The 13,493-nt window shown below is 38.7% G+C and overlaps 1 protein-coding gene across 2 annotated transcripts in view; it reads left to right on the top strand.

Moving 5' to 3' along the window:
• The first annotated feature begins 7,094 nt into the window (after positions 1 to 7,094).
• MAP3K7 (mitogen-activated protein kinase kinase kinase 7) overlaps positions 7,095 to 13,493 on the top strand; it is a 59,083-nt gene continuing 52,684 nt past the window's right edge. The window contains exon 1 of one of the 2 annotated variants that reach the window (XM_081141595.1): positions 7,095 to 7,468. In XM_081141595.1, the coding sequence (XP_080997721.1) occupies positions 7,349 to 7,468 (120 nt within the window). In that variant the 5' untranslated portion in view covers positions 7,095 to 7,348. The remainder of the gene's footprint in view (positions 7,469 to 13,493) is intronic. The other variant, XM_081141596.1, reaches the window with a different exon arrangement.

Here is a 13,493-nt window from a genome sequence, read left to right as displayed (position 1 = left end):
ATGACAAACTGGTAAAGGAAGTATATTCCATCCTACCCTGACAATATTACCTTCACCAGAACATGGTGGTATGGGCAAAGCTGGCCTTCAGCTCCTGACCTATACCCCCCTCCTCCTACTCCAGACTAAATTTATATTGCAAGGAACCTTACACACCCACATATGGACACCTAGAGCTACACATCTGGGCCCATTCCCATCCCCTCCCCACTAAGACATCCCCTTGGCTAGCCCTCAAAAGGCAAGAACCAAATCCAGTGGACACTGTTCAGTTTTTCTCATGTTTAACTCGGAAGAACTCAATACTGAAACACCCTTTTACCTTGGCTTCCACATACCATAATTTTGAATTTTCCACATATTCCTTTGGTAAGTCCTCCACCTCCACCCATGCCTTAAAACATTTAATCCTTAGGCTCTGTTTAAGTCCTATTCTTTCTCCCTTTACACGTCTTCCCCTGGGTGACCCCACTTATTCCCGTTGCTTAATATCAGCAGGTCCGTATGTTTCTCTAGCCCAGTCTTTTCCCAAGGTAACTGCTTGCTTGGTAACTGCACTTGGAAGCCTCTCAGGAACCTCTAGCCCGCTGCCTCTCAGCTGACTTCTTCATACTGTTTTCCCCAATCCTGCCCCTGCCTCCCTGCTTCAGTGAACAGCACCCTTCCTCTCTGAGTTGCACAAGTGAGAAATCTGGGAGCCATCCTTGATATTGTCCTTTCCTTTATCTCCTTCCCCCATATTCAGCTAACCATTAATCCCACCAATTCTTTTCCCAGATAATCTCTCAGATCTATCCATTTCTCTGTAATCCCTATGACCACTATTATTTATTGCCTTGACTACTGCAACAACCTCCTATCTTGGTGCTTTCAAACTTTGTCATGCCATGCACATAAAAAAAGTGTAATATTATAAGATCCCCTGGGATAAACTACAAAGGATTTGGAGGTATCTATTTGGGGTTTAATAAAAAATGCCATTGCTTTCTCACACTATGTAATTTTGGAAAATAAATACATAGTATTAGACACAATGTTAAACATTGAATTTATATAAATATCAAATATATTTTTCAAAATTTTAGTAGAAATTTTAATAAGTTTTTCTTCATAAATGTAACTTTTAATATAAAAATGTATATTTGAAATGCCTACTATCAATTCCTGATCAAGACTTTTTAAGAATAATCTCTTTGAATTCTTGATTGTCATCATCAAAGAAAACTTGGTTCACACAAGTAAGTGAAAAAGGTGTTAAATATTTTTACAACCACTATAAAGTTTACAATGGTTGAAATCATATTAAAGACCCTAACAATTCTTCCTCTTCTTTAAATGGCAAACGTAATGTTCAAATTCTTGTGATAATACAAATAAAAGAATTTTGAAACCAGTTGAATTTTTCATGCCAAGTATTTCAGAAACAATGATGAAGACTTTACCTGCAGGACACATGGGCACCACCGGCGCAGCTGCCTTGCAGCTAGCTTGGCTGGAGGGGAAGACAACATCAGCTGCAGAGAAAGGTCAGCTACATGTGAAATCAGAGCAAAAAATGCCGTGCAGTGGCATCTGCCAGAAGACTCTGCTCCACCTTCACAGACACACTCTTACCAGCCACACAAATCCTTCCAGAAACTCCATGGGCTGTGAAAAGCCTAGAATGAAGATGTGAGGAGTAGAAAATATGGGATAAACTTAAATATCGAAGAAATGCGTGCATTTGGGGAACTGCTTTCCAGCAGTGTCACTGAATTGCCAAGGGGTTAGCTATCCTCTACGTACCGCAGTTTTGAATATAGTACAGCAAAAAACTACTTCTGAACTCCCTGGAAAGAATAATATTTGATCGAGTTGGGCTACTTTGGTTCTGGAACAGGGAGTTAAAGATAGCACTTTCTAGGTATAGAGCACAACCTAAATAGACTTATGAATGATGAACATTTGTTGGTTGCATACCATTCCCTGCTTTGCACCTTCTGAGTCTTCAGATTTTTCTTTTGGTTAAATCTGAAGCTGCTGCTGCTTCTCAAAACTCATACCTCCTTAAGTTCTGGATCTAAGCTAAACAAGATGTTTGCAACCTCACACCTTCTGTCCTCCATTCCTCACTCAAGGGTACAGTTGCCAAGGGCTTTTGAAAAACAAAGTTCTCTGCTCTTCTGAAATAGCTACCAAAATAGATTCTCTGTGTTATTATACTAGAAAGTGCACTATGTCAAATGAAAAATGAAACTGCTAGAGCATGCATTCTCAATGGGGGTGATATCACCTCCAAGGGGGTGAAAATTGGGGAGAGAAAAGAATCTTACTTTTTTAAAGTATAAAGCAGAAATGCACACAGTACCAAAACAGATATACAATAGATCTGTGGTATTAAAACTTTGGGGGACATTAAGAAAGTGTCTTGAAAGACTACTGGGGGACAATAATAAAAATTAAAGGTTGAGAAACACTGTTCTAGAGTAATGACAAATACCACAAAAGGCAGAAGACAATAATGGAAACTCATAATTAATGCTTGAACTTAACTGAGCCAATAAATCCCCCCCCTTTTCAAAATCTTTTTTCAAAATTATTATTCTTTAATCCTCACCCAAGGATATTTTGTCCATTGCTTTTCAGAGAGAGTGGGAAAGAGACATCAATTGGTTGCCTCCCGCACTCGCCTCAACCAGGGCTGGGGATCGAGCCTGCAACAGAAGTACATGCCCTTGGCTGGAAGTGAACCTGGGACCCTTTAGCCCACTGAGCCAAACTGACTAGGGCAGTAAATCTCCTTTTTTGTTTCAGCCATTTTGTGCTGAGCTTCCTGTTACATATAACAAAAGTCATATTAAGTGATAAAATATGGAGCTCTGTATCTGATGTATTATTATGTACATCAATGCAACAGAACACTGAAGTGGAAGTATTTTAGTCTGTTTCTGCTAAGCCTCTAGGAAAGTAGATGCCAGGTATCCTCAATTCCAAAATGAGCCACATGAGATGAGAATCCCATTTAGAACATGCAAAGAGGTAGTGGGAATGGATCTCAAAACTCTTTGGGCCCTCACCCCTGGATAGTGGAAAGGGGTTAAAATTGAAGACAGAGTCCCAGGTTAGAGGGGAGTTATTAGGACACTGACGTTAGAGCGGGTGGAGAGAGTGTTCAAATTGGCAGGGACTTTGAGGAGACTACTTAAATAGCTTGATATGTATCTTTGGAAATTTGTGGGGACATGACTGGTGACTGAAGTTGACGTGAAATTATGAAGTCCAAGCCTCCATCCTTAACTCATGAAAGTTAAAGGGAATGCAGTCAAAATTGAAGTAAACAAAGGTGGGTTCAGCTCCCCTCCCTCATTTCTCTGTATTGACCCTTGAACAACACAGGGGTTAAGGACATTGACCCCCCCATGCAGCTGAAAATCCATGTATAACTCTGGACTCCCCCAAAACTTAACCACCCTTGGTATCCAAGGGGGATTCATTCCAGGGTCCCTCACAAATACCAATATCTGTGGATGCTCAAGCACCCTATATAAAATGGCGTAGACCTATGCATACAGTTGGTCCTCCACATCTGCAGACTCCCAACCACAGATCAGAAACAACGCAGGTATTTATTTAAAAACAAAAAACAAAAACCTACATATAAGAGGACACATGCACTTCAAACCTGTGTTGTTCAAGGGTCAATTGTACTTAGGATTCTGACTGCAAGTGACAAAAATACAACTTGAATCACCTTAAATGAGAAATGGAAATTTACTAGTTCACACCATCAAGTCACAGAATGGGAAAGGTAGATTAGACCTTGTGGATGACTGGATCCAGAGACATGAACATTGCTGGGGCTTTATTACCAGAAGCTAGTGAAAAGCTGTCAGGCAGGCTTCCGCTTCCTCCCCCTCCCACCCCAAGAAAAGGTGGTCTCCAAGCAAACAGATGTGAATTGATTTTAGACTAGTATGACTATCAGAAGTCAAAATCAGTGGATAAAACAGAGTCAGAAGTATTGGGGTAGAAGATGTTCAAAATCATGTAAGAAATTCACTTTAAAATGTATCCAACAGAAAAAGATAGATGCATGGACGGGTGGATGGACTGATAAAGCAAGCACGCCAAAAGGTTCATGGTAGAATCTTGGTAGTAAATACATAGGTCTTCACTGTAAAATTTTCTGTGTTTGATATTCTTCATAACAAAATGATGGAGGTAGCGGGGATTCAAGCAGAAGAGCATCATGGCTCTAGCAATTAGTCCCTTGTCAGCAGAATTCTAGTCCCAAACTGAAGGTACAGAAAACAGCTCTTGCACTCTAAGAAAAGGGAGGAATGGCAAAAGCTGTTCATTCATCCAGAACATATAACCATATTTCTTGAGTTCGTACTTGGTAGCATCCACTGTATTAAAATCAAGGTGTAAAATCAGATCTGACTTACGGAGTTAGAGCGCCAGGTTAAAAGGTGATCATTCTAGCTTCGGAATTCGAATAGAGGAACAAGTAAAAACGGTAACCCCTTTGACTCAGTCTGCTTCAACCTGGTTATTAGTGCACTAAGCACCATTTTACATGTAAAAATAATGTCAGTTTCTCACTTGGACAATTGAGTAGATGATGGGATGCTTTATGGAGATAGAAAATGCACATGGAATAAATTTGCAGTGGGCAAAACTTTAAAATTTGCTTTTGGAGTCTTTAGATTTAGGTTTTACATCTAAATAGGGATGTCCAATAGGTTCAGAATTCAGGGGAAGAAATGAGCACTGGGAGATTGGGAGTCATCACCATAAAAATGGTATAGGTAGTCAAGACCTTGGGTAAAATCATCCAAAGAGTGTACCATGAGAAATTATTCTTTCATTCTTTTATTCATTCACCAAACTCCCAGGTGTTTCTAGAACTATGAATTAAAAATAACAGAATATTTTCCAGGAATTCCTAACTTCTTTTAAAATCCTCACCAGAGAATATTATTTTTATTAATTTTCAGAGAGAGAGGAAGGGAGAGAGACAGAGAAACATAGATGTGAGAGAAACATCCATCAGTTGCCTCCTGTATGTGGGATCGAACCCGCAACCTAGGTATGTGCCCTGACCGGGAATCAAGCCCACAACCTTTTTGGCATACTGGAAGATGTTCCAACCAACTGAGCTACCCAGGCAGGGCGCAGTTCCTAATCCTAACTTCTTGATTGCCAAATCCAATAATTTATTTGCAACCCCAAATGTGTTCAATTTAATTCTCTACAGCATTTATTTGGCTGCCTACTCCTTAATTGTAAAGTTCTCCTCCAGTGATATTTGGATCACTATTCTCCTCACTTTCCCTCTTTCTGTTTCTTTTCAGTCTCTTACTGAGGCAGACTTAAACATTCGCAGGGTTTCATCCTAGGTCCTTAAACCTTCATATTTAACTCCAATTTTCCCAGTTAGGCTTCAAGTCAAACTAACTAAAGTATAACAGCTAGTTTAAAATTAAAAATTTTGTTATAGCACAACACAGGCAATACTGTCACCTTGGAGATACACTGACCTAGGTTCTGTTAACTTGTGAGGATCGTAATTGTTTCGACAAGGAGAAAATTCTGAGATGTCCTAAATTACAGTGGCTGGAGAGTGAGAGACGGAACTGTTAATGGCCGCTGTCCAGGTAACAAAAAACTGGTCACATTTCTTCTATTGCCTGTTGGAATTTTGGATTAATTTCTAGGTGGCTATTTCCACAGATTATTTTAGCCAGGTACCATGTAACTCCAGGAGCCTCTGCTTGCTGTTTACACCTGGGCTTCACAGAATGCTGCCCACAGCCAATCTACAGGAGCAGGCATTTCTTTAAGTGGACCCAGCGCCTATCCCAGAGCTGGCCACCCTCTCCCACCTAATTTAAGTTCTTTCAAGAAAAAATTTTTCTTTTATTGCTTTTTAGAGAGAGAGGGAGGAGAGAGAAACACCGATGTGAGAGTGAAACATCGATCTGCTGCCTTTTGCACGCTCCCTACCGGGGATGACGCGCACAACCCCAGCTTGTGCCCTTACCGGGGACTGAACCGGCAACCGAACCCGCAACCTTTTGGTGCACGGGACAACGCCGGCCAGGGCAACTAATCTAAATTCTTAAAGACTACCGCTTTCTTTCCCCTACTTGATGTATAAAAATGCTTGCAAAACTCTGCATGATAGACATGCTGTCTTTTCTACCTGGCCATGCTTCTTGTGATTTAGACTCCACGTCCCAAGACTGGTCTTTTTGGCTAGCATTTTGGCTCAATGAAACCTTACTTAAAGGTACACTTCAGTATGGAAGCTTTTTGTTTGTTTAGCATTTTAACCTTTGAGCCCATTTTCTCATGTCCTGAAGATGGCACAAAAAAAGTATTTAATTTTCAAGGCTATTGTTAATGATTAAATCATCAGTGTGAAGCAGCTAGCACGGTGCTCCACACTATGTGTACTATTAATGCAATCCGTAACTTCAGATCAACACACGTTATGTCAAATTATAAATATCTACCTTACCTGATATTAACTTCTGTTCCTGAGCACTCAACCTACATATTGTTATTCAGGTTACGTGCGCTGGCTCCCTTTGTATTATTTTCTTTAGAATCTCTACTTATAGAGTGATGGACTGGCTCCAAGTTAACAGTAACACTGCTTCCTTCCATAGACCACAGTGAGGGAAAGACATTTTTCAAGTCTCCTTAAAGAAATAGTTCAGCTTAGTTTAGGGATGAAACTAAAAAGTAAGCTTCGTGACAAAAACTCAATCCAACACTATCCCAGCCGTCTTCGGGTCTCTGAGAAAAACGGGAGCGGGTCCATAACAAACTTCACCAAGCAGAGTTGAAACCAATACTTTCATCTTTCCCGCTGGTTCCTAAAGGACCAACCGCACGCACATTCCGTCGAGTTCTGCGCCACTTCCGTTCGCGCACTTTAAGGACGTCAGAGCGTCAGCTCTCGCGGTATCACCCGTTGCTGAGGCACTTAACAAAGATCTCGCGAAATTTGTACTACAGACCCAAGTTAGCCTCTTACCCTTCCCCATTCCACCCCACCCCCCAAACTGTCCTTCCTTCCTCTGTCTCAGTTACAAAATTTTCCCCTCCCTCCCCTTGAGCTCACGGCCCTCCTCCTGTTTCCGATTTCAGGCCGGAACCGGAAGTTTAGTGGGCGGGGCCCGGCAGCGGAAAAAGCAGCGGAGCCAGAGCGGGGACTCGGCTGTGGCCGCTGCCCTGTCCCCTCCACGGATAGCCGTGGCTCCAGGCTGAAGGTCGGTCCGGAGGCGGGTGGGCGCGGGTCTCCCCCGGAGTGTCCGGGCGGCAGCCTCCCTGGGCCCCCCGGGCTCCGCGAAAGATCATGTCTACAGCCTCCGCCGCTTCCTCCTCCTCCTCGTCTTCGGCCAGTGATATGATCGAAGCCCCCACCCAAGTCCTCAACTTTGAAGAAATCGACTATAAGGAGATCGAAGTGGAAGAGGTAAGCGGGGCCCAGCACGGAGGTGCCGATCTTTGCCCGTCCCGCCTCTGCCTGGTCCCGACTTTTAAGGCGCCTCTCGGCCCCTCAGGCTCGCGGGGCCCGGCGGGGTACTCCCGGGAGGCCCCATCGCCCCGTAGAGACCGGGTGTAGAGGGAACTCTCCGCGTTCAACTGCTCCGAGGGAGCTCTCTTTTTGCATCGCTTAGGCATTCATGAGTTGGATCGGATACTCAGATGCCTGGGTTTGGGTCATGTCAAACAGGAAGATGAACTGGTGTGACAGTGTGACCCACCAGTTCTCTTATCTGTTAGTAGTAAATTCATCAAAGACTGGCCGTTTTGGAGTTTCAGTTCATTTTTACAAAGACGCGACATTCTTAAGGGCCAAGGATTGTACTATTATGTATATTATGTTCTACATGGGTGCTCGGTAAATGCTTGGTAAATTAATGCATCATATCACAAAGTGTTTCCCCGTGTATGGAGTGGTTTGTTTCGCCGACTCCATAGAGCAGTAGTCATCATATTAAATGTTCTGCCTTCAGTTGGACCAATTTAGATGAATTTCAGCATTAGTAATGTAGGCTGGCTACGATGAAAAGCTCTTTCAGATAGCGTATTCTGAAGAGATAACTAATGATTTCCGTGAAAACTGGAATATAACATCAGACCAGAAATCACTGTTAGAAAACCCGAATCCATTCTCTATTCTGAAGTAATTTAAGTTATTTTAGAGCAAGGTAATAATGTGTCTTTGTGCATTGCTTCTTTTGAAATTCACAGAGGAGGAGATTGGTTCTAAGGACCATAACATGTAGAAAAGTAAGAACTGTAATATTTTTAAATATTCACTTTGTAAAGTGTTAAACTTTGGTTGAAAATAGTACATATCAGTTATCATTTATGCATCATTTGAAAAATTATTAAGTACTTTGCATTACATAGACCATGAAGAACCCTGTATGTCCTATATTATAAATTCTCAGGTATCACTACTTTTAAAATCCAAAATTATTTTTAAGTAGTGGCAAGCTAAAAGTAGTGAGATAATTATCATTTAACAAATAAATTTTTTCTATGCATGTTTTGGAAGAATAATGTATTTCTTAATCATATTTTTTATTTCATAAAGTAACCTCAGAGATCACTAAGAACAACCTTATTTTACAAGGTAATATAAGTGGGAAGAGTGGGGCCTTTGGAGTTAGAGGAAGGTCCAGTATATCAGCCATGTCACTTAATAGCTTTGTGATCTGGAGCAGGTTTCCTAACCCCTTTGAGCTTTAGTTTTATAACTATAAAATAGGGGTAATTTCTATTTCATTTTATCTGTATAACAGATCCTATTAGGCAATATGTAAAACACCAAACACAGTGTCTGACACATATTACTAGGAAAGTGAGTTCCAAAGAGGAAGTGACCTGCTTTAAGGTCACATGGCTAAAAGAAGGACCTGTATTTTGAAAAGCAGGGGAATTTTTTTGTGTGTATGTGTTTTGGTTTTTTTTCTATTGAGACTATGATAAATTCCTTTTTCAGAAGTGGAATTCTTTCATGGCTAACATTCTTTTTTAAGAATAAAAATTCAGTGAGTCAGTATAAAAGAATTGCAGTTTTTAAATAAGCATTTACGTCTACTCTGGTGAACTGTCATACTTGTAGACTACAAATTGTTATATAATAATAACTTGTACTTCATGGTCTTACCAAATGCTTTCACAGACTTACATCATTTGATCCTTACAACTTTAGTTTTTGCACACTACTTTCTAAAGCATTTTACATTCTTGCTTCTTGGAGGAATGAAAAGTTGCTAAGGAGACACATTTTGCTGTTCTTCCCCCAAAGCCATTTAACTTCTGATTAGGTTTTTGTTTCCAAAGACCTTTCTTTGAGTTTAGATATTGTTTCAACCTTTCTTTGGTATATTTAAGACATTCCTGAGAAGTAGATTTTTGTTTTTAAATGAAAATTTATAGTATTAGGCAGTCATTTAGGTTTTTTTCTTTAATGCCCAGTGTATTTGCACTTTAAAGATTGAGTTTCAACCTTTCTGATGTTGAAGCCATTACATAATTTCTAACATATTGTCTTCATTTACACACATTAAAACAGTGTCATATGATCCAGGGTGCACCATGGGCACTCAATAACTATTTCTCAACATAGATTCTGCTTCTAGGTTAAAATCATGAATAAGAAAACACAGAAAGATGACCAGAAACAAAAATATTTTACATTGCTTTCAATATTTTATATGCTACATGTGTATTGCCTATAAATAAAAGAAAATTATATTTTATTTGTCTCACATAACAATGTAATTGAATCAGCATTATATCATTATATCAATTAAATTAGAAACTCCGTAAGAAAAATATTCCAACAAGTCAAATATGCAATCATTTAGTAGATGCACATGTTTAAGGCATTAGCTGATTTTAATCCTTGCATTTCTGATATTGTAACCCAGTAGTATCAGCATGTCACTTCCTAAATTCAGTTCTGATATCAAATTGTGTAAAGTTTTAGCCTTAGAAATCTACTTTTTTTTAAAAAGTCATTTAGTTTTTACCATCTGGATCTAAGTGTAGTGAATGTTACAATAAATTGTGAGGTATATACTTTGGAAAGTAGCTTGCAAGAAGTGGTAAAGGCAGTATGGTATGGTGAGAAATATACTGAGATGGGTATTTAAAAAATTTAGATGTCATACTGATTCTGCCATAATGTATTTCAGAAATTTTGTACAAATCACCTCATTTTGCTGGGCCTCTGATTTCTCATGTGAAATGAGGGATTGAACAAAATCATTCAAGGTCTTTTTATTCTAAAATGAAAGCACATTTGTTGTTTCCAGTATTTATGCTCTGTTTCCACAGTAAGCTTTAAAGACAGTGATCATGATCTCCCCTGGAATGTAGTTGGACCAACTAATCCTCATTAGACAAGGCAAGTAATATCTCCATTTTACAGATACTGACAGGTGATCATAAGAATTTGATTTGTCGGAAGCCTTATGCCTAAGTAAATGGTAGAGTTGGGAATTGAATTTGAGATATCTCACTCCTGAGCCAGTTAATCTTCACTGGGTGTTCCTTTAGTTTGTTCTAAAATATTCTGTAACCAAATCTTATTTTGAGAATGAGAATACAAATACTGATTTCCTTTAGAGTAATTGGTCCTGAGCATGCATGCAGTGAACATTCTCCTCCCTGCACAATACTGCTAAGGTACTGAAGGAAATGAGTAGAAGAATCAGGATTCTCTCCTTCAAAATTTTGACTTGTGAAACTAGAATAAATACAGAACAGTTAATAATTACATTTTTAGGACCACAAATTTAAAACTATGAATATAATGTAAATTGAACACTTAAGCTATAATTTGAAAGTAGGTTTAATCACACAAGGATCCATTGAGTGGAAAAGAGTTTAAAACTGGATTTTGAAGAAAGTAAGTGTAAGAGATTGGGAAAGGTGCTAAGGTGAATTCTTTGCAGTTGTTTCTCTGCCTAGAATGAATGCTCTTCCCCCCCAGAACTTTAGGGCTGGCTCCTCGCCATTCAAGTCCCACCTCAGATATTTCTTTCTTAGAGAAGCTTCCCTGAGCTACCTAGATATTTGTCACTCTTCTTTATCCTAATGGTGTTTACCAGTAACAAAAAACTGTATATCCCCCAGCAAAATATAAGGTGCCTTATTCATACTTGCAACTCCAATGCATAGCACCTAGAAGGTTTTCTATAAATATTAGTTGAATGAATAAATGAAATTATTACAGCATAATCATGAACATCTAGTGACCATCTGGTTCTGTTATATGTGATAAAACCAGAGGTTAAGATTAGTTAGTGATTTGGCTAAGACAGCATTTATACTGGAAACGAAATCTGATTCTTTTTGCAAATGTCAATTCCATAACACTCCATTATACCTGGCAGATACTTTTGTTTAGCAGGGATCACATGCAGTGATCCAGGTATTGGTGGGCCTTTACTAAAATGCTAAATAGACCATATGTGGCATTGTTGCTTTTAAAAAGAAAGACTCACAGTATTGACGTCAAGTGTAGCATATGAGCAAGGTACATATAATCATTGCATCATTTATATATTCTTAGGGTTCATTCTAGAGACATGCAAAGGCTTTGTTTTAAAGGGAAACATGTAAAGAATTTTGGAAGTGATGTATATTTTGTAGTTTTAAGTTATGAGTATATGGGCGACTGATAATAGAGAAAAACCTAACTGAATAGTGGACTGAAAAAACTGAGTCCATAGGTTGTTAGTCAGTATTAAATTATGGATATCCAAAATTATTAATAAACTCTTCTGTGTGGAACTTAGTGATCATTGGTTTCACTAGATCTGGAATTGTCGTGACAGTGAAGAAGTAGCCCAGCAATGATAACTTTTATATTGTGCATGTATAGCTTTAAAGATGATCTAAGCGTATTATTTGTAAGAAAGGCCTATCAAATGGGTCATGTCTTATGGCAGGCTTTAAAAGACTGCATGAAAAATTCAAGAGAAAGTTTGAATAATCTTTTGTGTTATAAAGCCTGTCGTGTCATCAGATGGCAGTTCCACTCTGCCACAGTATATTAATAGATTTTGAAGTTCTGACATAGTTGGAAGCTCCTAGTTCTAACTAATAAATGGAAGATCTATGCTTGTTCTATCATGTTCCAAATGTCTAGCCAGTGTAATGGCAGCTTAGCCAGGGTGCTTCCCCATAGTTCATAGAACAGGCCAAACCAAACTGACGGCAAACTGATGGCTATAGTCACTGAACTAAAAATAACGAATTTGGGACAGTTAAGAAGAATTATTTCATAGTAGATTAAAAGCACAGGGTATACATCCTTTCAATTTAGTTTTGATGAACTGTTTTTGTTTTTAATAACCTGACTTGGATGAAGGAATGGAGCAGGCTTCCATCTTAAGGGAATTAGTTTTTAAAGGAGTTACTTTCTTTACACACTTACACACATACCAAATTCTGATTTTAATTTTTGTGCCTTTTAATACTAATTGCATGGAAATAATCTATGAATCATCTCTCATATTTTTGTTACCTTTTTTAATTAAGAAATTAAACTTAAATCTGCTTTACTATATGAAACTAAAGTTGTGGACCCAAAACCAAGAAGAGACTAAACCATGGATGGCGGAGATGCATATCGTAAAAGAATTGATCTAAGAATATTTTAATTTAGAAAACATTCATAAATTTAGAAGGAAATATTTCTAAATTGACTTCTCCTTTACAACCAAAGCTCTCTGTGCATTCCTTTGTTCTTCTATTTTTACAGATGAGGGACTGTGAAAAGTACCCAAAATATTATCTAGGTTCACCATTTTAGATGGATGTGTGTGATGGGGGAGATACTTGTAATTTGGATGTGTGCCCTTTTTTACTCTTGGTGAAAATTGATCCTTGGAGAAAGTTGTCATTCAAAATACTTGTTATGAAAATGTATCAAAAAAACTTGTATTATTCATATATGAGTACAATTCAAAAAGCATATTTGATTTGTGAACTTGAGTTAGAAATTTGGTAGTAAGTAAAAAGCGACTTCCTCTCAGAGTTTTATAGTTTGAATTTAGGTTTTTCATTATTTACCTCAGTTTCCAGTGTGTGTCACTTTGCTGTCTATGCCACTCTTTTCCACTGATCTACCTTGTATTAAGAAAAACATTGGTTTGCTCACAATAATTCCTCATTTCCTTCCTGCCCAAGATGGACTCTCGGTGCTCTGGAAAATTTTTATAATAGCGACAGCAGGGAAGAACTCCCTAGTCTGTGTGATGGCTTGCACTGAAGTATCGTGTCTCATTGTCAATTATGCTTTTAATATAACCTAATACAGTCATTCTCAAACATTAGAATCACCTGAAGGGCTTGTTTAAACACAGATTGATGGGCCTAACCCTTGGACCCATGTGAAATGTGAAATCATATCACATCTTTTCTCCGTAAGTAATTTTGGGTTAGAACCTGAGAATTTATATTTCTCACAG

Source organism: Miniopterus schreibersii (genome assembly GCF_964146895.1).
Source record: "Miniopterus schreibersii genome assembly, chromosome: 6".
NCBI classification, from domain to species: Eukaryota; Metazoa; Chordata; class Mammalia; order Chiroptera; family Miniopteridae; genus Miniopterus; species Miniopterus schreibersii.
The sequence above is the reverse complement of the archived record's forward strand: the minus strand, read 5'-3'. Positions and strand labels throughout refer to the sequence as shown.